The sequence below is a fragment of the Mobula hypostoma genome, chromosome 6, assembly GCF_963921235.1.
Source record: "Mobula hypostoma chromosome 6, sMobHyp1.1, whole genome shotgun sequence".
Classification (NCBI taxonomy): domain Eukaryota; kingdom Metazoa; phylum Chordata; class Chondrichthyes; order Myliobatiformes; family Myliobatidae; genus Mobula; species Mobula hypostoma.
The window spans coordinates 74389565-74414676 of NC_086102.1; the positions used below are offsets into that span (position 1 = coordinate 74389565).

Consider the following 25112-nt stretch of genomic DNA (forward strand, 5'->3'; position numbering starts at 1 on the left):
TTCTTTAATACTGAATTATTTACATTTCAAGGACCGCTCATTTCCCATGGTGTGGGGTGTATATTTAAATGTGTCTTGCTGGAAATATTACCAGATGTGTATTTATGCTTATGTATAAATTATATCTATGCATGAATTAAGCAGCAGAATTAATACAATAAAGGAGATTCAGTCTCTCAGCTTGCTGCTCTGGTATAAATTATAAGAAAGAGCTTGATAACTGTATCGAGATTGCGGATTACATGGCCCTGTAAAGCAAGAAAGGCACTGAGATTAGTGATACGTAGAGTAATAAGATAATAGAAATATCATAATTGGGGAATAACACATTTGGCCGATGGAAACAAAACCTAAATTTCCCAAAGATCGAAGTGTCTAGATTGTGGAGACAGTCATTAAAAAACCAATTCCTTACTCCATAATTCCTTGAACTATCTGTGGGCCTGAATGCTCAGTCAGACTTCCATCTTGCAGTTTCTTAAGGAGTGGATCTCCTCTTGTTGAGCATTCTCTGTGTAACAGTCCTGATTACCAGAGTGATTTCTGTGTTCCTGTCACAAAATTAACCAGTTATATGGTGGAGGAAGCAAAGTTCAAAGTATGTATACATTATACAACCTTGAGATCCCTCTAACAGGCAGCCATGAAATACAGAAAATGGAAAACAAACCTCATATATATGAAAAAAGACTGTCTAACACCCAATGTACAGCAAATTAAAAAAAACATGTCCATAAGATAACAAAAGAATAAAATAACCCATAAAAAAGACCGTCGAATACTCAATGTGCAATAAAAAAAAATCATGCAAACAGTAACCACGGGCAAATACTGTTTCTGAACTCAAATCCCGCAAAGAGAGTCGGAGACCCATAGTTCAGCACAGAGCCATGTAAACATAGTGGAGCAGCAATCATACTTGACCTTTTCAATCTGGTCTGGCGCTTAAATCTCCATCCAAACAGGGGGTTCTTCCACTTGAATACGCTGGACTTCACTGCCTCGATTCGGCCTGTAGATCTCTGTCCAAGCATCACGTTCAGTCGCATCAATTCACTTTAGGACCTGGACCCCATGGCTTTGATTCGGCCTGTGCCCAACCTTTCACACTCTTCCACTCTCTTGGAAACAGGCCCATCGCCTCTCCTTGCCTCGGTTCTGCCACATCGAATTGCCTCCAGGTCCAAAGGGAAGTTATGGACTATCACTTCCGATGATCATTTGCCAGAAGAACTGTGGTTAACAAAGTACTTAGCTGCTATTCTTCAAAGTTGCTGGTGAACGCAGCAGGCCAGGCAGCATCTGTAGGAAGAGGTGCAGTCGACGTTTCAGGCCGAGACCCTTCGTCAGGACTAACTGAATGAAGAGTGAGTAGGGATTTGAAAGTTGGAGGGGGAGGGGGAGATCCAAAATGATAGGAGAAGACAGGAGGGGGAGGGATGGAGCCAAGAGCTGGACAGGTGATAGGCAAAAGGGATACGAGAGGATCATGGGACAGGAGGTCCGGGAAGAAAGACAAGGGGGGGGGCAACCCAGAGGATGGGCAAGGGGTATATTCAGAGGGACAGAAGGAGAAAAAGGAGAGTGAGAGAAAGAATGTGTGTATAAAAATAAGTAACAGATGGGGTACGAGGGGGAGGTGGGGTATTAGCGGAAGTTAGAGAAGTCGATGTTCATGCCATCAGGTTGGAGGCTACCCAGACGGAATATAAGGTGTTGTTCCTCCAACCTGAGTGTGGCTTCATCTTTACAGTAGAGGAGGCCGTGGATAGACATGTCAGAATGGGAATGGGATGTGGAATTAAAATGTGTGGCCACTGGGGGATCCTGCTTTCTCTGGCGGACAGAGCGTAGGTGTTCAGCAAAGTGGTCTCCCAGTCTGCGTCGGGTCTCGCCAATATATAAAAGGCCACATCAGGAGCACCGGACACAGTATATCACCCCAGCTGACTCACAGGTGAAGTGTTGCCTCACCTGGAAGGACTGTTTGGGGCCCTGAATGGTGGTAAGGGAGGAAGTTTAAGGGCATGTGTAGCACTTGTTCCGCTTACACAGATAAGTGCCAGGAGGGAGATCAGTGGGGAGGAATGGCGGGGACGAATGGACAAGGGAGTTGCGTAGGGAGCGATCCCTGAAGAATGCAGGGGGGGGAGGGACGGATGTGCTTAGTGGTGGGATCCCGTTGGAGGTGGCGGAAGTTACGGAGAATAATATGTTGGACCCAGAGGCTGGTGGGGTGGTAGGTGAGGACCAGGGGAACCCTATTCCTAGTGGGGTGGTGGGAGGATGGAGTGAGAGCAAATGTACGTGAAATGGGGGAGATGCGTTTAAGAGCAGGGTTGATAGTGGAGGAAGGGAAGCCCCTTTCTTTAAAAAAGGAAGACATCTCCCTCATCCTAGAATGAAAAGCCTCATCCTGAGAGCAATCATCTGCTCTCTGCTTAGTATGTTCATATACATTGCATGTTGGCCATAAAGGGAAAATGCAATGAGATATCAGTCTCATTGGGAAGTGTCTTCATTAAAAAAAAATGTTTTTTCCCCACAATGTATTTTCTAATCTAATCGTCTCAATGTCATATTTCCGTGAGTGGAACCATTCGAGTGTAGAGGGATTCCTCTACCATCAGTATCTGGGCTGGAATCTTTCAGTTTTGTTGAGGTGTCAATATTATTTCCATGAGTGATTATTTGCCTTCCCAAGTATCTACAGTATGTTCATTTTGTCTGCAATGCAGTCAGAGTGAATGTTTAAGTAGATGCAAACAATCACTTTGCCAGAGGTAAGCTTTAAGGGTTCCAGGATAGTAGTTCACAAATGACCAAGGGGTATGGGCCACTTGGTGATATTTAAATTAGAATCATCATTGCTCACAGGTCTTCTTAATCTAATATTCTCAGAGTCAATAAATTTTGAGGTGACCGAGCCAGGTGAGACAATTTGCACAGTAAATGCGACCTCATCTGCTAAAGAGCAAATGGTAAGTAAGGCAGCACTGAATAATGTTATTATAAGCACTAATATTAAAAGTAGAGTACAACAAGAGCAACATTTTTTTCTGGAGTTTGAGTCTTTCTTACTCTGAAAACATGTCTTAGGTATATTATCCTTGGGCAATATGCCTAAGAGATCGTCGTCAAGTGAATAGAATATTTATGTTTATATTTAGATCTAAACATGTGTTTTTATCTTTTCAATACATCTCACCCCTCTTCCCCTTGGGATGTAAGGTTCTGTACTGGACCCATATACTGGTCTAATATAAGGATTCTGTGGTGGACCCATATACTGGTCTAATATAAGGGTTCTGTAGTGGACCCATGTACTGGTCTAATATAAGGGTTCTGTAGTGGACCCATATACTGGTCTAATATAAGGGTTCTGCGCATTCTAGGGGATAAATCCTGCTGGGGCTGGTTTGATGTTATCAATGGAGACAATTTTACTGACAGTTTTGTTTCCCCTCCCGGTTTCGATTACCACAGTCCTACCACTGATAAACTGGGTTGTATGACAAGGAGGTTTCTATCTAGGATCAAATAGGGTCAGAATTATTTTTATTGAATTTCTTTTCGAAGACCTAGTCCCCTTTTTGTGAGATCCAATCTTTCATGCAACACACATAAAAGTTGCTGGTGAACGCAGCAGGCCAGGCAGCATCTCAAAGAAGAGGTGCAGTCGACGTTTCAGGCCGAGACCCTTCGTCAGGACTAATCTTTCATGTCAGGTTCTTTTGCTTTCTCTTGAATTCCCATACAGTCTCAATTCCTTGAGGAGAGCTTTATCTGGTGTAGGTCATTGTTGGCCTGAGTTAGCAATCAGGGTTGTATTAGATCAGGGAATACAGATACAAAATTCCCTAAAAGTGGCGTCACAGGTAGATAGGGTCGTAAAGAGAGCTTTTGGTACATTGGCCTTTATTAATCAAAGTATTGAGTATAAGAGCTGGAAATTATAAGAGGTATAGTGTATGGGGGTTTGTGTTTCTTTTTTCAATAATGTACCCATTATATCAAATAGCTACAGAGCAATTTTTGAAAAAAGTACAAATTCAGCAGAACAAGAGATTTTGATAGGTCTCTTGTCCAAAGGTCTATTGCTTGCCGAACTGCATTCACCAATTTCTCTGGTGCCTCATAATCTTCTGGGGTAAAATTAAAAGTTATAATCGTTTTGACAATTGCGTGTAGTCAGATATGAAAACTCTAGTATAATTCAAAAGCCTAAGGTTGATTGTAAGGCTTTTATGGTCTTTGGATATTCTACTGGAGGAAACTTTGGTCTAGATTCAGGAGTTAAACCATATACCTGAATGACAATTCTCATGCCTAGGAAATATTATACTGTACGACAGAGCTGAGATTTCTTAATGTAAATTATGTAGCTTTGTGGGTGGCGGGGTAGAGATACATCTCTATCAAAGGAGGCATAAGGTGCTTCTTCCCTGCGCTCACCTGCAGGTCACCCTTGGGCAAGATGTAGCACCTGCTTAGCCCCACAATCAGAATCAAGTGAAGCCACGGGAGCAGGTTGTATGAGCAGCTGGTGCATATCTCCGGTCCTGGTTATGCAACTACTGATGCCAGGCAAGCAACCGCTAAAGTGTATTGATAATGGTTGTCACCCATCTTGTAAAGACACGGCCCAGAAGAAGGCAATGGCAAACTACTTCTGTAGAAAAAATTGCCAAGAATAATCATGATCATAAGACCTTAATCAACCACATCATATGATACAGCACATAATGACAATGATGAATAGTTTCTTTCTATCAGCCTTTAAATGATCTCCTCAACCTGTGCTAAATGCTCGCCCAATGTGTTGGCTATGCAGTATACATCATGAACATATGCACAAAAGTCTGATATTCCTTGTAGAGTCTGAATGATTCTTGCAGACTATCTATGGACTATTCTGAAAACCTGGTGTGAGTCTGGTCCACTAATGTTGTGAGGCATTGGGTGCTGCGAAGGCTGTGTAATGTCTGTCACTTGTGAGAAATGGGTGTAACCAGATGCCATTGGCCAGATTTCTGCAAGATTTATATGTTTTTATGATCCAATCCTTACTGAATTTGTTGTAATGACTGTTGCTGGACGGAATTAGGTTCTGTGTGTTTATTCTGGATGATGTAGTCAATGACAAATCACCATCGTCCATCAGGCTTTGCTACGTTGAACATGGGCCAGCTAAATAGAGATGGTTCTTTTATCAAACACCTTGTTTATTAAGGGAGTCTACAGTTTCCTGTAGGAATTGCTTCCCTCAATAGCAGCCATCACACAGTGGATAGGATGTTGCTGTAGATGGTTATAATATTTGTAAAATATATTTCAATTTCACTCTGATCATTTTATCTTGATTATAGTCTTCTTGTTTCTGAATATGTACAGTATGTCTCATTCACCCAGTGCAGTTGCCCTGGATGCTGGTCTGGTTATAATACAAATCCAATGGGAAGCTTTCAATGTTCCTATTAGAAATGCTAGTTTAGTGCGATCTGGGGCAAGCTGGTGTAAAGACTTTACAGCTATTTCTAGTGTTGATTTAATCCCATCCTCTATTTCTGTGCCAGAACTGCATAGTAGGGCACTGGACCTTGTTTCCATGTATGCCGACAATTTTAATTTTCCATGTCAGCCCCCCTGGTTCATCGTCTTGAATAATATCAGAATTTAGCATGAAATGTCTGCAGTTGTATCAAAGTGGGAGGATTATACTTCAGGGTTTGGTCTGTCTAATCTGCATCCTACTCTATATTCAATTCCTTCATCATTACAGTCTCTGACAAAGAATAAAATATTCATCAATTTGAGAAGAATTGGTATATTTTCTGCTATATTATTAACACATTTATAATTTCAACTAGTATTTGCCTGCACAACTACTGGACCCAAGATGTCAGCCATTTTATAGTCCATTGGTTATGGAATCAGTTCGGTGTTGGGGTGACTGAAGTTATCCCCGTTGGTTTAAGAGCCTGATGGTTGAGGGATAATTCCTGAACCTGGTGGTATGGGGGTTGAGCCTCCTGTACCTCCTTCCTAATGGCAGCAGCGAGAAGAGTGCATGGCCTGGATGGTGGGGCCCTTGATGATAGATTCTGGTTTCCTCCTTATAGATGTGCTCTGTGGTGATGAAGGTTTTACCTCTGATGGACTGGAAAATACCCACTATTGTTTTTAGTTTCTTTCCCCCGTTTAATCAACAACAGGATCTTACGCAACCAGTCAGGATAGTCTCCACAGGGTAACTATAGAAACTTGTTAAAGTTTTTGATGACATGCTAAATCTGCACAAACTTCTAAGAATGGCAATTGCATGCTGGACCCAGGACAGGTTCTCTGTAAAGATAACACAGAGGAATTTAAAGTTGCTGTCTCTCTCTACCTCTGAACTCCTGATGAAGACTGGCTCATGGACCTTTGGTTTCATCCTGCTGTAGACAATAATTAGCTTTTTGGTTTTGCTGACATTGAATGAGATGTTGTTGTTGTGGCATCTCTCAGCCAGATTCTCAGTCTCCCTCCTATATGCTGATTTGTCACCACCTTTGATTCTGCCTATGGCAATGGTGTCATCAGCAAACTTACAAATGGCATTGGAGCTTTACTTAGCCTCACAGGCATGCATATAAAGCAAGTAGAGCAGGGGGCTAAGCTCATGTGGGACACATGTGCTGATGGAGATTGTGGAGGAGATGTTGTTGCCAATCCAAACTGACTGGGGTCTGCAAGTGAGGAAATTGAAGATCCAATTGCATAAGGAAGTATTGAGGCCCAAGACTTAGATCTTACTGATTAGTTTTGAGGGGATAATAGTATTGAATGGAGAGCTGTGTCAATGAAGAGCATCCTAATATATGCATCTTCACTGTCCAGGTAATCCAGAGCTGAGTGGACAGAAATTGCATCTGACGTTGACCTTTTGTGATGGCAGGCAAACTGGAGTGGATCTGAGTCGCTCCACAAGCAGGAGTTGTAATGCTTCATTAACAACCTCTCTTAACACTTCACAGTGGATGTAAATGCTACTGGATGAGAGTCATTAAGGCAGGTTACCAAGTCCTTCGTGAAAATCAAAGACAGAGGAACAAATTCTAATTTACCCCATCTTTCTGTCATTTTTCTTGGTGTTTCTGGACTCCATTCCTAAAAAAAGTCTGACTGCGCTCTTATACTGTTTTTCTGCCACTTGATTGACTTTACACTTTTTCACACAAATGGCCGGAAAGGTTCTGGGGACACAGTTCCCACATAATCATAATTAGTGCTGTGAAGCTGACTCTTTGAGTACACATACCATCCAACTAATAATAGATCAGCTAAATGATGTGATAGGGATAGTATAAATCTGGTCTGCAAGCTTTCTTGAACTAAATAACTTAGCCAATGTTGTCTGGGTTTGATTTGAGCCAGCTAGCATAACACCATTGTCTTACACTGGTTCTCTTGCAATGTCAGCTCCTCATGCTGTGAGCCAACAATTGTGTTCTATAGACAGTGGTGTTTGTTTTAAATTCAGACTGATTATTGGTTGCAACTTTCATGAAGAACTTAAGACTGGTTCCCGTTTACAACAAGTAGATGAACAAAGAATATTGGGTGGAAGTTCAACTTACTCAAAAACAAACAATTTTTGATTCAACAAGTGTCAGGGGCTGAAAGCAATGAACACCCGTGTCCAAGCAAACATATCACGTGTGCTTGTATGTACAGTAGACATGCACATGTGTGCATGTATGTGTACTTATTCCTGTACATTGGCACAAAAGTTTCAAAGGTACATTTAATGTTAGAGAAATGTATACAATATATAACTTGAAATACTTTTTCTTCACAACCATCCATGAAAACAGAGAAGTGCCCACAAAGAATGAATGACAGTTAAATGTTAGAACCCCAAAGCTCCCCCCCAGCACATAAGTGGCAGCAAGTAACAATCCCTCCTCCCCCACCAGCAATGTGCATCAATAAGTAAATCTAATTAAAAGCAGTATCACTCTTTAAAAGGCTAATTTTATAATTTCTTCTAATTCCAGATAGTTCCCCTTTTTATAAAGGCAGTATTGCTTTCAGACCATAAGATCATAAGATATAGGAGGAGAATTCAGTTATTTGGCCCATCAAGTCTGCTCCACCATTTCATCATGGCCAATCCATTTTTGCTCTCAGCCCCAATCCCCTGCCTTCTCCCCATATCCTTTCATGCCCTGACCAATCAAAAATCTGTCAACCTCTGCCTTAAATATACCTGAAGACTTGACCTCCACAGCCACCTGTGGCAATGAATTCCACAGATTCACCATTCTCTGGCTAAATAAATTCCTCCTCATCTCCATTCTAAATGGATGTGCCTCTACTCCGAGAGTGTGTTTTATTAATCAAACACCCTTTATTTATTTATACAAATTGTTCAGAAAATGCTTTCATTATTTCAGTAGTAAGCAATATGTTAGTTTTGTGGTTAATGTGGCTCTTAGATTGAAGGATTTTTAGCCCAAGTGGTCCTGCTTGAAAAATAGTGAAGATCACTGCCTTGTTACTGAACACACTGTAAAATGGAACAGCACAGCATGGACTCTTTTGAAGGGAGCCTGCGAGCTGTGCAAACAATGCAAGCATCTATCTCACCTGTACCTGTGAAGCTGTGAGTGGCTTATCAGCAGTTCAGAGTCGAAATAAAATATATAATCCTATACCAAGCATGGGAGGAGGCTCAGCCACTCGGCATTCAAGGTGAGATGATGTGGCTTTGTGGGAGAAGCCAGAGACTGGCAGTCGAGGGTTTCCTCTCTGACCGGAAGGCTGTGACTGGTGGTGTGCCGCAGGGATCGGTGCTGGACCTGTGGTTGTTTGTCATCCGTATCAATGATCTGCATGATAACTGGATCAGCAAATTTACGGATGATACCAAGATTGGGGGCTGTGGTGGACAGTGAGGAAGAGCTTCAGAGCTCTCAACAGATCTGCATCACCTGGAAAAATGGGTTGAAATGTGGCAGATGTAATTTATTGCAGACAAGTGTGAGATGGTGCACTTTGGTAGCACCAACCGGGGTAGATCTTACACAGTGAACTGTGGAGTGTGATAGAACAAAGGGGTCTGGGAATACAGGTCCATATTTCATTGCAAGTAGTGGCACAGGTAGATAGGGTCGTAACAAAAGCTTTTGGCACTTTGGCCGTCATAAACCAAATTATTGAGTACAAGAAACGCGCACAAAATGCTGGAGGAACTCAGCAGGCTAGGCAATATGTATGGAAAAGAGTTAACAGTTGACGTTTCCGGCTGAGACCCTTAATCTGCTTACTCCTTTCCATAGATACTGCCTGACCTGCTGAGTTCCTTCAGCATTTTGTGTGTGTTGCTTGGATTTCCAGCATCTGCATATTTTCTCTTATTTGGTATTGAGTACAGGAGTTGGGATGTTATGTTCAAGTTGTATAAAATGCTGGTGAGGCCTAATTTGGAGTATTGTGTGCAGTTTTGGTCAGCTATCTACAAGAATGATGTAAGTAAGCTTTAAAGAGCACTAATAAAATTTACAAAGATATTGCCGGGTCTGGAGGACCTGAGTTAGAAGGAAAGATTGAATAGGTTAGGACTTCATTCCTTGAAATGTAGAAGATTGAAAGGAGATTTGATAGAAGTATACAAAATTATGAGGGGTATTGATAGGATAAATGCAAGCAGGCTTTTTCCACTGTGGTTGGGTGGAACTACAACCAGACGTCATGGGTTAAGGGTGGAAGGTGAAACGTTTAAAGGATACATGAGGGGAAACTTCTTCACTCAGAGGATAGTAAGAGTGTGGAATGAGCTGCCGGTGCAAGTGGTGCATGTGTGTTCAATTTAAAAGTTTAAGAGAAGTTTTGGTGGGTACGTGAATGAGAGGGGTATGAATGGCTATGGTCTGGGTGCAGGTTGATGAGAGTAGGCAGTTTAAATGGTTCAGCATGGACTAGATGGGTTGAAGGTCTGGTCTGTTTCTGTGATGTACTTTTCTATCACTCTGGTAGAGTTTCATCTCTATATCATCAAAACTTTCCACTTCATAGCGCAGCATACTGATTTTCATCTATCCAGTTACCAGAAATGTCCACCTTATTAACATTTTCCTCATGACAGTTATACCAACTGCAGAATTGGGCCCAGTGATTCCTTAAAATATTAGGCATATTGCACAATCTGGTTTAATTCCAGGCTGAGTGTATAACAACAAAACTGGTAAAAAGTATGTTTAAGTCACTCAATGTTTAACCTACCAGTGGCACGTTATCTACCCAGTTCTTGTTAGGTTTTAATGAAATCAGAATCTACCAGAAACATTTCACAGGTCACGCAGCACCTATGGAGAGAGAAGCAGATTTAACTTTTCAGAGTGTTAGCTTTTCACTTAAATTAGTTCCACTGAAATGTTAATTCTGTCTCTCTCCCCATTCATGCTGTCCTATCTGATGAGTCTTTCTGTTTTTGCTTTCAGATTTCCAAAACCTGTGCTATTTTGCTCCCTTTGTTGATGCTTGGATTATTTCTGCAGTAAGCAAGAACAAGATTTTACAATAGACATGGATCCCAAAGCCATCTTGGAATCTCATCATTTCTATAATTTGACACATTAATAATGAGATAACAGAAATAACGAATCTTGCCCTCTGTCTGACATGCAGTTCTCTTCCAGGAAAGAATGGGGCCTTGACACTTTCCTCCCTCCCATGGTTTTACAAAGTATGAAAGAAAAGAACGTGAAGAAAGCACTTACCCACATCCTGAAAACAAACCAAAATCTTGTTCCTCCTGGCAAAAAGGTAACATTGCACCATGAATTATAACTATTATTTACTAAAGATGAAACTCTTTATAAACTCTGATACTATTATTTCAAATGATGCTATTATATAATGCATGTGCAAAAGACAGAACCTGCTGTTAATACAATTATCTCCAATAAAGTGGAAATGGAATATTAATTTTTCATTAGCAGAATGCTTTGCCTTGCATTAAATATTACATCTTGGCTTTGGTAGATATATGAAGTAGGGATTACTGCTTGGTCAATCTCCTTTAAATCCTTTTTAAGTACATAACTGACTGGGAAATAAAATTTCTCAATTAAAGGGAAATAAGTATGCAATAAAGCAATAATGGAATTCGGATGTGCTCTGAAGAAGAAAATGAAAAATCTGTTATGTTAATTGGCAGTCACTTGCCTCACATTACTAGAATTGTCTTCTGGCTCAGTTTCCAGTTCTTTGAAGCAGCTATTGCTCACTGGAAATCTTTGCCAGCGTATGTTAGCTAATATCTAAACCAATGTTTGACAGTGAAGAACCAGACATTTTTTGACGAAGTTCCTGAATAGTTTCAAAGTTGGGAGTTGCTTTTGTATTCTTCCATACTCAACCCTAACTCATTCATTCCGTATTTTGGCAAAATTTCTTCTGGATCAGTCAATTCCTGTGAAATAAGTGTGTTTCCATTCTGAGTCCATTTGCCCAACTGCAAACTGCAATATTGAGGGGAACATCTGGATACCTGATTTGAAAGGGAAAAGGCTTGATTTTTAAGCAGTTAATTTTGTTTTGGTGCCATTCAGTGGCAGCCATTTATCATCACCGTTTAAGTGGTGTTTTACCTTAATTCATACCTTACTTTCAATTGCAGCTCTCTGCATTACAAGCCAAGGTGCACTACTTAAAGTTTCTCAGTGACCTGCGATTGTATGGAGGCAGAGTGTTTAAAGCTATGCTGATGGTAATATATCTTATTTTTTCCTCTTTCTTCTAACATATCTATATATGGTCACAACAAAAAGAATGTGTTCATCTGAGCTGTTTAAAAGTCAGTAATTATAATCCCATGAAGAGCATGCTTTAGGCACAAAGAAAAATATCAGTGATAATATATTGGCTTGAACTGATAATTCTACTTACAAACAGACCTCATTGACTCTTTGCTGTAATCTACTGATATGAGTTCTATTTAAACAATTCAGTTATGTCAAGTCTTGATTTTGATTTAATCATTTTTGTGTACTGCACAACAGTTTAGGAAAACTGATTGCCAGGTAAAATTAACTCAAAGATGTTTAGAATCCATGTTAAGTTAAGTTGTAAATTTGCACTTCAAAATAGGTTGAAAACTTCCTGTGACATGAGTTATCATAATCATGTTAGTGCATGATTAGGTTCACGTGAGAATATTCATTTTTATGCGTTAGTCACCATTCGTCATTAAAAACTTTTGGAAAGTCAAAGATTGGTTCCAATGCAGGTTGACAACATGGTCATCACATTTTCTGCTGGTCAAAATAAAATTGAAAGGCTCAGACCAGATCCATACTGGAAAACATTCTGCTGACTGCTGACTACTCACTGAGTTTGATAGCCTTTTCTGGAGACTGTTGAGAAATTACTTTTGTGAAAATGGGAAATGCAGCTTTGATTATGACATGTCACTAATGTGGCTTGTATAGACTGTGACAGGACATCTCTCCCCTCGTTGACAGCCCTCATATTGTTAAAGAGTAAAGTTCATTTCCATCTGGAGAAAATCAGGACATACTGCTGACCTGCTTTAGAAGGTTTAATTCACCAGCTACTCCGAATGTTGAACAACAAAAAGTGTTGGATTCTTGCTTCAAAGAACTAAAAGACAGTTACCTTACTTCTAAAGACAGACAAACAATGGAATGAGGTCATGGTTGAAGTAAATGTCACTAATTCTTCTGTTCAGGTGTCTGTGAAGACCACAGTGTTTATTAGAAAATAAAATCATTCATATGCATAGCAGTTTTATATCCCTTTCAAGATATTCCAAAGCTTTTTATAGCCATTGCAGCTAATTTGAAGTGTAGTCAATAATAAAATTGCATTCATCTTTATCAACTAGTAAGACAATTTTTTAACATTATAATATCCCAAGACGTTATAACATTCCAAAATTTTATCAGATAAAATTTGAAGGGGACTGTATATAGAGTAAGAACTTCTCAGAGGTTGACACTATGTGTGTGTGTGCATCACTGCGTTGTGGATCACTCCTCAGAGGATAGTGGGTGGAGAAGCACTGAATGTGGAAATGCCATGCAGCTCGGCAAGTTCTACTTCAATAAAAACCTGCGGGGAATTTCTCTCAATTTGGTACCAAAATAATGACTCGGCAGCCAAAATATTCCTGTGTCTTACTACCAAGACGTCAGCAGATTTAAAATTCTTTTATTCATTATTTAAGTAAGGTTATCAACTGTTTATATTAACAAGGTAACACCTACATGAAATATTAATGGCCAGGCATTCATAGTCCTTACCAATCCTGATCTATTTGTCTTTTACAAGGGTTGACCAATGTCTGATGAAATCTACAAAGGACAAGACCATCAGAAGGTTGCTCCTATAAGTAATAAAATTAAACTCTCGAAAAGCAATTAAGCTCACAACCCACATTGTTCAACCATGCAAACATGCAAAGATATGAGCTGGGAACATGAGTAAGACATTTGGGTCAGTCTTAGCATTGAATAAGATCATGGTTGAACTGATTTAACTTCAACTCTCTATTCCCACTTATCTACAATAAGCTTTAACTCCATTATTCTTTAGATAGATTCTAATTCTGCCATAAAAACTATTCAAAGACTCTAGTTTCAACACTGTCTGAGAGTGGTTCACTCCAGGGGCTCCATCATAGTGCAGGGAATAGAGGCAACAGTTCCTTCTAGTGTACAGTTATTCTTATGTTGCTCTGTTTTTGAATCCCCCGGTCCTACTTATAACCATGGGTTTGTCTTAGCAAATGCCACTAGAATATTACAAGATGTGCACTATGGTCGTAGATAAGAGTGGATCATCAACAACTATATCTTAAGAGGAAATATTTAATGCAATCATGCTCGATCATTTTGACTCTGCCCTGTTGCTCTCTTTACTGTAATATCTCCTGGATTATGTTGCATTTATTGTTTATTTAAGCAGTTACATACATGTTAAGATAAAGAACAGTTGTTATTTTGAGCAAAAAAAATAATTTCAGACTACAGGTAACGCTAAGTACCAGCCATCCAGTTGAAGCTGATTATTCATACTCTCCGCTCAGTTGTTATTCACAACACCTTCCCTGCAATTATGAGAACTAATGAACTGAAATGTACCAGAATTTATCAGCAGGCAACATTTCTTCCAGTCAAGTGACAGGCTTTCTTGTTCTCTTGAAGTGGGAAATTATTGTATGATTTTTTTTCATAATTCTTATTATGGAGTATGATTAAACTACAAATGAAGAAGTATTGAAAAGAAAGTGTGACCTCATTTTGTCTTTATTTATTACATAAATCAGCAAGGGGAGAAGCACTCTGAAGTCACTTTATTAGTGGGACCAAGATATGGAATAAGCCATGTAATTAATGCAAAGACACATCTGGTGGCCCTGCTGGCTGACTTTAGCCATGTGAATAAGATCGAGATGTTCTCGGAAGAGGAAAACAATGTGAGAGTTGAACTGAATGTGCTGGATGTCAAGGTAAGAAAACACCATTCGTTGGGAAGTGCCGGGAAGGTCAGTGAGGTGAGTGAGCAGGGAGCAGATTTACAAAGCAAGTGGTTGAGGCAGATGTAGTGGGAGGAAAATTGATCAACAAAAGGAAATGAAAATAGGTCAAAATCCTTTGTTTTTCCACAACAAATTAATTCACAAAATTCTCATACCATCTCTTAAAACTCTAGGGCCAGTTAGTAGTTTCTAAAGTGGGGGCAACTACTATCATCATTAAATTAGACATGCAACTCAGATTTGATATTACTGTTAGATCTCCTAACTTACCTTCATGGAAGATTTTGTTTAACAATTTTATTCACCTTCAATTGCTTTAATTTCAGGCAATTCCAACTGGACAAAATTTAACAAGCGAATATGCCGACCTAATCTAAAAATTGTTTCTGTTGATATTAAAGGAGGTTTACAGATTAAAGTTTTCGGCATCAGATTTCTTTTTAACTGCTGTTCATTACAGGTGCCAGACATCTTCATGGAACTACATAATTCATGGTTACCGAGGGCTGGTTTGGTGGTTTGACAAACTGAAATGTATTTTCCACACTGCAATACAAGATTTTCAAACTGTTATCTTTTTTTTCAGCCCATTATATTATTAATGGAGTCAACAGATGCAATGAACCTTGCCTGTTTGACAGCTGGATATTACAGGCTGTTGGTGGACTCTCGGCGCTCCATATTTAATATGGCTCATGGCAAGTGCATTTCAAGTAATGAATCAGGTATTCAATGTGAGCATGCAATCTTTCTAAACTTGATACTGCAAAGCCACTTGTTATTATGTCCAAATACCAGAGTGTCATGTACACTCAGAATGTGCAATATTTTTAGGTACAGCTGGAACTGTTGAGGAGGATTTCAACTGATTTGGCAGTGAAATGGAAACCAGAGTGATTGGGCTGAAAATGGAGCAGTTGGTATAAAGTCGATGCAGTGTGTGGTGAGGAAGGACAGGCGAATGATAGGGCAAAATTGCAACGTGTGATGAGCTGAAGTGTAACATGCAGGCAAAATTGAAAAGGGTGATGAATACAGCACTGAAGGTGTTATATCTAAATGCATGCAATATACAGTGTAAGGTAGATGATCTCGTAGCGCAGGTGGAGATTGGCAGTTATAATGTTGTGGGCATCACTGAATCACAGTTGAAAGAAGATCATAACATAGCAGCTTAACATAGAACCATAGAACCATAGAACACAGCAGCACAGTAAACAGGCCATTCGGCCCTTCTAGTCTGTGCCAAAACTTTATTCCGCTAGACCCATTAACCTGCACCCAGTCCATAACCCTCCAGACCTCTCCCATACATTTATCTATCCAACTTATTCTTAAAACTTAAGAGTGAGCCCGCATTTACCACATCAGATGGTAGCTCGTTCCACACTCCCACCACTCTCTGAGTGAAGAAGTTCCCCCTAAACCTTTCCCCTTTCACCCTAAAGCCATGTCCTCTCGTATTTATCTCTCCTACTCGCAATAATCTCTCCTACTCGCATTTACTCTGTCTATACCCCTCATAATTTTGTAAACCTCTATCAAATACCTCCCCCCCATTCTTCTACGCTCCAAGGAATAAAGTCCTAACCTGTTCAATCTTTCCCTGTAACTCAACTCGTGAAGACTCGGCAACATCTAGTAAATCTTAGCAACACACATCAAAGTTGCTGGTGAATGCAGCAGGCCAAGCAGCATCTGTAGGAAGAGGTGCAGTCGACGTTTCAGGCCGAGACCCTTCGTCAGGACTAACTGAAGGAAGAGTGAGTAAGGGATTTGAAAGTTGGAGGGGGAGGGGGAGATCCAAAATGATACGAGAAAACAGGAGGGGGAGGGATGGAGCCGAGAGCTGGACAGGTGATAGGCAAAAGGGGATAAGAGAGGATCATGGGACAGGAGGTCCGGGAAGAAAGACAAGGGGGGGGGGACCCAGAGGATGGGCAAGGGGTATATTCAGAGGTACAGAGGGAGAAAAAGGAGAGTGAGAGAAAGAATGTGTGCATAAAAATGAGTAACAGATGGGGTACGAGGGGGAGGTGGAGCCTTAGCAGAAGTTAGAGAAGTCGATGTTCATGCCATCAGGTTGGAGGCTACCCAGACGGAATATAAGGTGATGTTCCTCCAACCTGAGTGTGGCTTCATCTTTACAGTAGAGGAGGCCGTGGATAGACATGTCAGAATGGGAATGGGATGTGGAATTAAAATGTGTGGCCACTGGGAGATCCTGCTTTCTCTGGCGGACAGAGCGTAGATGTTCAGCAAAGCGGTCTCCCAGTCTGCGTCGGGTCTCGCCAATATATAAAAGGCCACATCGGGAGCACCAGAGGCAGTATATCACCCCAGTCGACTCACAGGTGAAGTGTTGCCTCACCTGGAAGGACTGTTTGGGGCCCTGAATGGTGGTAAGGGAGGAAGTGTAAGGGCATGTGTAGCACTTGTTCCGCTTACACGGATAAGTGCCAGGAGGGAGATCAGTGGGGAGGGATGGGGGGGACGAATGGACAAGGGAGTTGTGTAGGGAGCGATCCCTGCGGAATGCAGGGGGGGGGGAGGGAAAGATGTGCTTAGTGGTGGGATCCTGTTGGAGGTGGCAGAAGTTACGGAGAATAATATGTTGGACCCGGAGGCTGGTGGGGTGGTAGGTGAGGACCAGGGGAACCCTATTCCTAGTGGGGTGGCAGGAGGATGGAATGAGAGCAGATGTACGTGAAATGGAGGAGATGCGTTTAAGAGCAGAGTTGATAGTGGAGGAAGGGAAGCCCCTTTCTTTAAAAAAGGAAGACATCTCCCTCGTCCTAGAATGAAAAGCCTCATCCCGAGAGCAGATGCGGCGGAGACGGAGGAATTGTGAGAAGGGGATGGCGTTTTTGCAAGAGACAAGGTGAGAAGAGGAATAGTCCAGATAGCTGTGAGAGTCAGTAGGCTTATAGTAGACATCAGTGGATAAGCTGTCTCCAGAGACAGAGACAGAAAGATCTAGAAAGGGGAGGGAGGTGTCAGAAATGGACCAGGTAAACTTGAGGGCAGGGTGAAAGTTGCAGGCAAAGTTAATAAAGTCAATGAGTTCTGCATGCGTGCAGGAAGCAGCGCCAATGCAGTCATCGATGTAGCGAAGGAAAAGTGGGGGACAGATACCAGAATAGGCACGGAACATAGATTGTTCCACAAAGCCAACAAAAAGGCAGGCATAGCTAGGACCCATACGGGTGCCCATAGCTACACCTTTAGTTTGGAGGAAGTGGGAGGAGCCAAAGGAGAAATTATTAAGAGTAAGGACTAATTCCGCTAGACGGAGCAGAGTGGTGGTAGAGGGGAACTGATTAGGTCTGGAATCCAAAAAGAAACGTAGAGCTTTGAGACCTTCCTGATGGGGGTGGAAGTATATAAGGACTGGACATCCATGGTGAAAATAAAGCGGTGGGGGCCAACATTATTTTGGTCCCTTCCCCTCCTGTCTTCTCCTATCATTTTGGCCCTCCCCTTCCTGTCTTCTCCTATCATTTTGGATCTCCCCCTCCCCCTCCAACTTTCAAATCCCTTACTCACTCTTCCTTCAGTTAGTCCTGACGAAGGGTCTCGGCCTGAAACGTCGACTGCACCTCTTCCTACAGATGCTGCTTGGCCTGCTGCGTTCACCAGTAACTTTGATGTGTGTTGCTTGAATTTCTAGCATCTGCAGAATTCCTGTTGTTTGCCTCTAGTAAATTTTCTCTGAACTCTTTCAATCTTACTGATATCCTTCCTATAGTTAGGTGACCAGAACTGCACACAATACTCCAAATTTGGCCTCACCAATGTCTTATACAACCTCACCATAGCATCCCAACTCCTATACTCAATACTTTGATTTATGCATACCAGAATACCAAAAGCCTTCTTTACAACCCTGTCTACAGTACCTGTGATGCCACTTTCAGGGAATTATGTATCTGAATTCCCAGATACCTTTGTTCCTCCGCACTCCTCGGTGCCCTACCATTTACTGTGTATGTCCTACCTTGATATGTCCTTCCAAAATGCAACACCTCACACTTGTCTGCATTAAATTCCATCTGCCATTTTCTGGCCCATTTTTCCAACATACAAGGATACAGCTTATATTGAAAGGACAGGCAGGTAGGTAGAGGGGGTGGGGTGGCTCGTTGGTAAAAATCAAATCCATAGAAAGAGGTGACATAAGATTGAAAGATGTGAGATCCTAGTGGGTAGAGTTAAGAAACTACAGGTGTAAAAGGACCCTGATGGGAATTATATACAGGTCTCTGAACTGTAGCTAGAATCTGGGATATAACTTACAATGGGAGATGAAAAAGGCATGTAGTAAGGACAATGTTGTGGTAGTCATGGAGGATTTCAATGTGCATGTAGATTCAGAAAATCAGGTTGATGCTGGATCCGAAGAGAGGAAATTTGTAGAATGCCTCCAAGATGGGTGTTTTGTGTCCAATAGAGGCGAGGCAATTCTGGATTGGGTGCTGTGTAATGAACCGGATTTGATTAGTGTGTTTAAGGTAAAGGGACAGTGATCATTTTATGAGAGAATTCATCTTGCAGTTTGAGATAGAGAAGATAGAATCAGAGATTTTAATTTTAGAATTGAGTAAAGGGAATTACAACAGCATGAGAGAGGAGCTGGCCAAAGTTGTTTGAAAGGGGACACTATCAGGGATGATGGCAGATCAGCAATGGCTGGATTTTCTGGGGGGATATGGAAGGTACAAGATCAATAGATCCTAAAGAAGAAGTAGTATTTCTAAAGGGAGGATGAGGCAACTGTGGTTGACAAGGGAAGTCAAAGCCAGCATAAAAGCAAAAGAGAAGGCAAATAATATAGCAAAAATTAATGGGAAGACAGAGGATCGGGAAGATTTTAAAACCCAACAAAGGGCAACTAAGAAAGCCATCAGGAGAAAAAATATGAAATTGAAGATTGGCTGAGTGACAGTATGCAGAGTGGGAATTAAGGGGGTCTTTTTGGGCTGGCAGCCGATGACAAGTGGTGTTCGGTATTGGAACCCCTTCTTTTCATGTTATATGTCAACAATTTGAGTGATGAAATTGATGGCTTTGTGGCCAAGTTTGCTGATGATACAAAGATACGTGCAAGGGCAAGTAATGATGAGGAAGCAGGGAGTCTGCAAAGGGACTTGAACAGATTGGGAGAATGGGTAAATAAGTGGCAGATGGAATATAGTGTAAGGAAGTGTATGGTCATGCACTTTGGTAGAAAGAATAAAAGCAGACTACTTTCTATATGTGAAGAAAATTCAAAAATCGGAGATGCAAAGGGTCTTAGGAGTCCTTGTGCAGGATTTCCTCATGGTTAACCTGCAAGTTGGGTCAATGGTAAAGGATGGCAAGTGCAATGGCAGCATTCATTTCAAGTGGACTCGAATATAAGAGCAAGGATGTTATGCTGAGGCTTTTGTGAGACATTGGTCAGACTATAATTTGAATATTGTGATCAGTTTTGGGTTCCTTATCTGAGAAAAAAAATGTGTTAGTATTGGAGAGGGTCCAGAGTAGGTTCACAAGAATGATTCCAGGAATTCCATTGATTTATGAAGAATGTTTGATAGTTCTAGGCCGGTACTCACTGGAGTTTAGAAGAATGAGGAGGGATCTCATTGAAACCTATCAAATATTGAAAGGCCTAGTCGGAGTGGATGTGGAGAAGATGCTTCCTGAAGTTGGAGAGTCTAGGACCAGAGAGCACAGTCTCAAAATAGAGAGATGTCCATTCAGAACAGAGATGAGAAGTAATTTATTTAGCCAGTGGGTGGTGAATCTGTGGAATTGATTCCTATGATCAGCTGTGGAGGCCAAATCATTGAGTACATTTAAATCAGAGGTTGGTAGAGTCTTGGTTAGTTAGGGTGTTAATGATTACGGGGAAAAGGCAACAGAATGGGGTTGAGAGGGATAATAAATCAGCCGTGGTTGACTGGTGGAGCAGATTCGATGGGCCAGATGGCCTAATTCTGCTCCTCTGTCTTATAATCTAATAATCTTTTGATACATTATGGGAGGGCAGCAATGGATGTTTACATGAGAGGTTTATGCCGAGGTCGAGAGATTAAGCGATATTCCTTATGCACTGTCTTCAGTGAAAATAGTGAATGAGTGTATGACTCTCTATGGTGATGTTATTATTAAATTTGCGAGTTGGTGATGATTTTTGACATACTAGAATTGAAATCACTCAAGTTTTGCCTAATCAGCTTTTGTCCATAAGCTCGTTCTTCATTGGTAACTCGAAATATGCTTGTTGCTTTGAACTGTGCCTCCACATACTCAACTGAAGTTAACAGATTTAATTTTTGAGCCAGACATTACACGGTAGGTTTAATTTCATTAACCCAACAGCAACTAAAAGCCCAGAACAACTTCCCATTATAAGTATCATTCCCAGTTGAATTATTTAATTTTAAATCTGTACGTTCGCTATACTTCCTTTAGTCATAGAGTCGTAGAGCACCTCAGCACAGAACTAGACTGGCCTGGTCTTCTGCTCATCCTATCTACCTACACTCTGACCATAGCCCTCCATAAACCTTTCATCCATGTATATATCCAAACTTCTTTTAAATGAACTTGCATCTGTCACTTCTGCTGCCAGATCATTCCACACTCATACCACGCTCTGAGTGAAGAAGTTCCTGTTAAATATTTTGCCTTTCATCATAAACTGATGTTCCTTGCTTCTAATCTCACCCAACCTGAGAGAAAAGCCTACGTGCATTCATTCTATCTATACCCCTCATAATTTTAGATAGTTCTGTAAGGCCTACAACCCCACCCCCATTTTCCTGTGTCTCAAGCAATAAAATCCTAACCTATTCAACATTTCTCTGTTACTTGGGTCTTCTATGACCCCATCTAACTGTTATACCACTTTCAAACGATTACGGATCTGTATTCCCAAGTCCCTCTGTTCTACTGCATACCTCAGAGTCCTACTACTCTATAGATCAGATCCTAGATTATCATCCTTGACACTGGTCTGCATTATATTCCATCTGTCATTTTGCAGTCCATTTTCCCTTCTGGTCCAGATTGCTTTGCAAGCTTTGATAGTGTTCCTGACTATCCACTATACCCCCAATCTTGATGATATCTGCAAATTTACTGATCCAGTTTACCACATTGTTATCCAGATTATTGTTGTAGATTGCAAATAACAATGGAACTAGCAGCAATCCCCGTGGCACTCCAATAGTCACGGGCTTCCAGTCAGAGTGACGATCATCTACTACCACTCTCCAGCTTCTCCCACTAAGCCAACGTTGAATCCAATTGACTGCTTTATCCTGAATGTAAGCAACTTAACCTTGTGAATCAGCCTCTCAAATGCCTTGCTAAAGTCGATGTAGACAATGTCCACTGACCTCCCTTCATCAACCTTTATTTCATCATTGATCTGTTCTTATCTGATCCTGAAAGCTATGCACCCTGGAGCTAGATAAGTACTCAGTTTGCATTGCTTTTGTGTATTTAACTGAATTTCAATATATTGTCTAGTGCGCAATTAAAACACATGAGCACTACCTCAATTATTGGAGTTCTCTAACAGACTTGCAGTTTCTATTCAGTTTTACAAGTCAACAACTTAATATTTTTATAAATTTAAAAAAATGCCAAAAAGAATTTACAAAAAAATGCACAACAAACTCCAAATCACTTCTTAGAGGCAAGTTTTCCAATTAAAAATATATTAAACTGACAACTTTGTTTATAGAGGATACATTCTGCAAACTTTTGAATCAATTGCACGTGCCCGGCAAAAGATTATATCATAATATTGCTTTCAGCTGACTTCACCCAGCTATTTTGTTGGCCACATCACTTCTTACACTCTATGAAGTGTACACTGGTAAATGTTGCTATAGATTTCATGCTGTTTTTGTCCAGATACAGTATCACTGGCCTCTCCCACAAGCAAATCATGCTCAGAGAAATTTACAACGCAGTTCAACATCTAGTCCCATGACATATGTAATTTTGCATACCCTGTCATGTGGATTTTTCCGGAATTCTGAAATGTGCACTGTTAAACAGACTAGTTTAAAACAAAATGAAGCTTCTCACAGCTTGCCTCTACCTTATGCCAGCCTGCAATAACCCTTTCACAACTGTACCTTGGCCTTTTCCCTCTTCTCCAGCACATTCTGCTCCTGTGATCACCTCACCCCATGCCTCTCAGTTAAAATTCTCATCCTCCACTGCCTGCCTCCCTACCTGACCACTATATTCTTTGTGGTAATGATCCTCCTTCGCTGGCTAATAGTTTGGCACAGCTAAGCGTATTGCCTGGCAACAGATGAGGGCATTTGCTAGTCCATAAGGGAATAAGACATTGGAGCAGAATTAGGCCATTCAGCCCATTGAGTCTGCTCCGCCATTCGATCATGGCTGATCCATGTCCCTCTCAACGCCATTCTCCTGCCTTCTCTCCATTACCTTACATGATAAGCTTTCCAATCCCGAAATCATTTTCATGAATATCCTTTCAACCTTCTCCAATACATCCTTTCTTAGGTAAGGAGCCAAAAACTACTCAGAATATTCCAAGTGAGGCTTCACCAATGCCTCAGCAGTACATCATTGGACTCTGGCATGGTGGCAGAGGACTGGAAAATTGCTAATGTCACTCCACTCTTTAAGAAAAGAGGGAGGCAACAGAAAGGAAATTATAGACCAGTTAGCCTGACCTCAGTGGTTGTGAATATGTTAGAATCAATTATTAAGGATGAGGTTATGGAGTACTTGGTGACACAAGACAAGATAGGACAAAGTCAGCATGGTTTTCTTAAGGGAAAAACCTTGCTTGACGAACCTGTTGGAATTCTTTGAGGAGATTATGTGTAGGATAGATAAAGGGGCTGTAGTGGATGTTGTATATTTGGATTTTCAGAAGGCCTTTGACAAGGTGCCACACATGAGACTGCTTACCAAGTTACGAGCCCATGGTATTACAGGAAAGTTACTAACATGGTTAGAGCATTGGCTGATTGGTGGGAGGCAGTGAGTGGGAATAAAAGGATCCTTGTCTGGTTGGCTGCCAGTGACTAGTGGTGTCATGGGGTTTAGTGGTGGGACTGCTTCTTTTCATGCTGTATGTCAATGGTTTAGATAATGGTTTAGATAATGGAATAGATGGCTTTGTTGCCAAGTTTGCAGATGATACAAATATTAGTGGAGGGGGAGACAGTGTTGAGGAAACGGGCAGGCTTCAGAAAGATTTAGACAGATTCGAAGAATAGGCAAGGAATTGGTACATGAAACACAACGTTGGAAAATGCATGGTCAAGAAATAAATGTGCAGGCTATTTTCTAAATAGGGATAAAATCCAAAAATCTGAGATGCAAAGGGACTTGGGAGTCACTGTGCAGAACACCCTGAAGGTTAACTTACAGGTTGGGTCTGTGGTGAGGAAGGCAAATGCAATGTTAGCATTCATTTCAAGAGGTCTAGAATGTAAGAGCAGGGATGTGATACTGAGACTTTATAAGGCACTAGTGAGGTCTCACCTTGAGTATTGTGAACAGTTTTGGGCTCCTTATCTAAGAAAAGATGTGCTAGCATTAGAGAGGGTTCAGGGGACGTTCACAAGGATGATTCTGGGAACGAAAAGGATATGATATGAGGAACATTTGATGGTTCTGCGCTTGTACTCACTGGAATTTAGAAGGATAAGGGGGGATCTCATTGAAACCTTTTGAATGTTGAAAGAGCTTGGAAAGGATGTTTCCCATGGTGGGGGAGTCTATGACAAGAGGGCACAGCCTCAGGATAGAGGGGTGTCTATTTAAAACAGAGATGTGGTGAAATTTCTTTAGCCAGGTGTGGTGTATTTGTGGAATTTGATAACACATGCAGCTGTGGAGGCCAGGTCATTTTGGGTGTATTTAAGGTGGAGCTTGATAGGAGATTGATTGGACACAGTATCAAGGGTTACGGGGAGAGGGGCTGAGGAGAGGAAAAAAGGATCAACCATGATTGAATAGCAGATCAGACTCAATGGGCCAACTGGCCTAATTCTACTCCTACATCTTTCAGCCTTAGTAGACAACACACAATCTAGAATCGCTGATCCCTAGTGGCCTCAACCACAAGCCCCTTTAAAAAGCCTCCTCATAGGCACTCTACAATTCTCCCTCTTGGAATCTCATTTTTAAATCTTTTTATTAATTATTATTGAAAATTAACAAAAATACGTTGAAGTAGTCAAATCAACGTATGTACAGTCAGAGTTAAGCTATCAAATAACTGATTAACCAAGCTAAACAGTATACCAATAATAATAAGAAAAAACAAAATGTTAAAACTATTTTTTTTTGAAAAAAGTAAGAAGGAAAAAAGAACCCCTACTAACTAAAACAAAAAAAACCCTACTAACCGAAAAAAAAGGAGGAAAAAAAACCATTGGGAGCACAACCCAGGAGCTGTACGCCATACAAGCTTCCATAAAAGAGGAACATCAATCTGCCAACCAAATCCAATTACACAAGAATCAGAAGGGAACCATCTTAATTAACTCAAATTAAATGATGGTAGTGG

The 25112-nt window shown here is 41.0% G+C and overlaps 1 protein-coding gene across 3 annotated transcripts in view; it reads left to right on the forward strand.

Moving 5' to 3' along the window:
* Positions 1–25112, forward strand: part of frmpd4 (FERM and PDZ domain containing 4) — a 739421-nt gene that overhangs the window by 699875 nt on the left and 14434 nt on the right. For all 3 annotated transcript variants that reach the window (XM_063051001.1, XM_063051003.1, XM_063051002.1), the window contains exons 11-14: positions 10686–10812; positions 11669–11758; positions 14339–14521; positions 15138–15276. In XM_063051001.1, coding sequence (XP_062907071.1) covers positions 10686–10812; positions 11669–11758; positions 14339–14521; positions 15138–15276 — 539 coding nt within the window. The remainder of the gene's footprint in view (positions 1–10685; positions 10813–11668; positions 11759–14338; positions 14522–15137; positions 15277–25112) is intronic.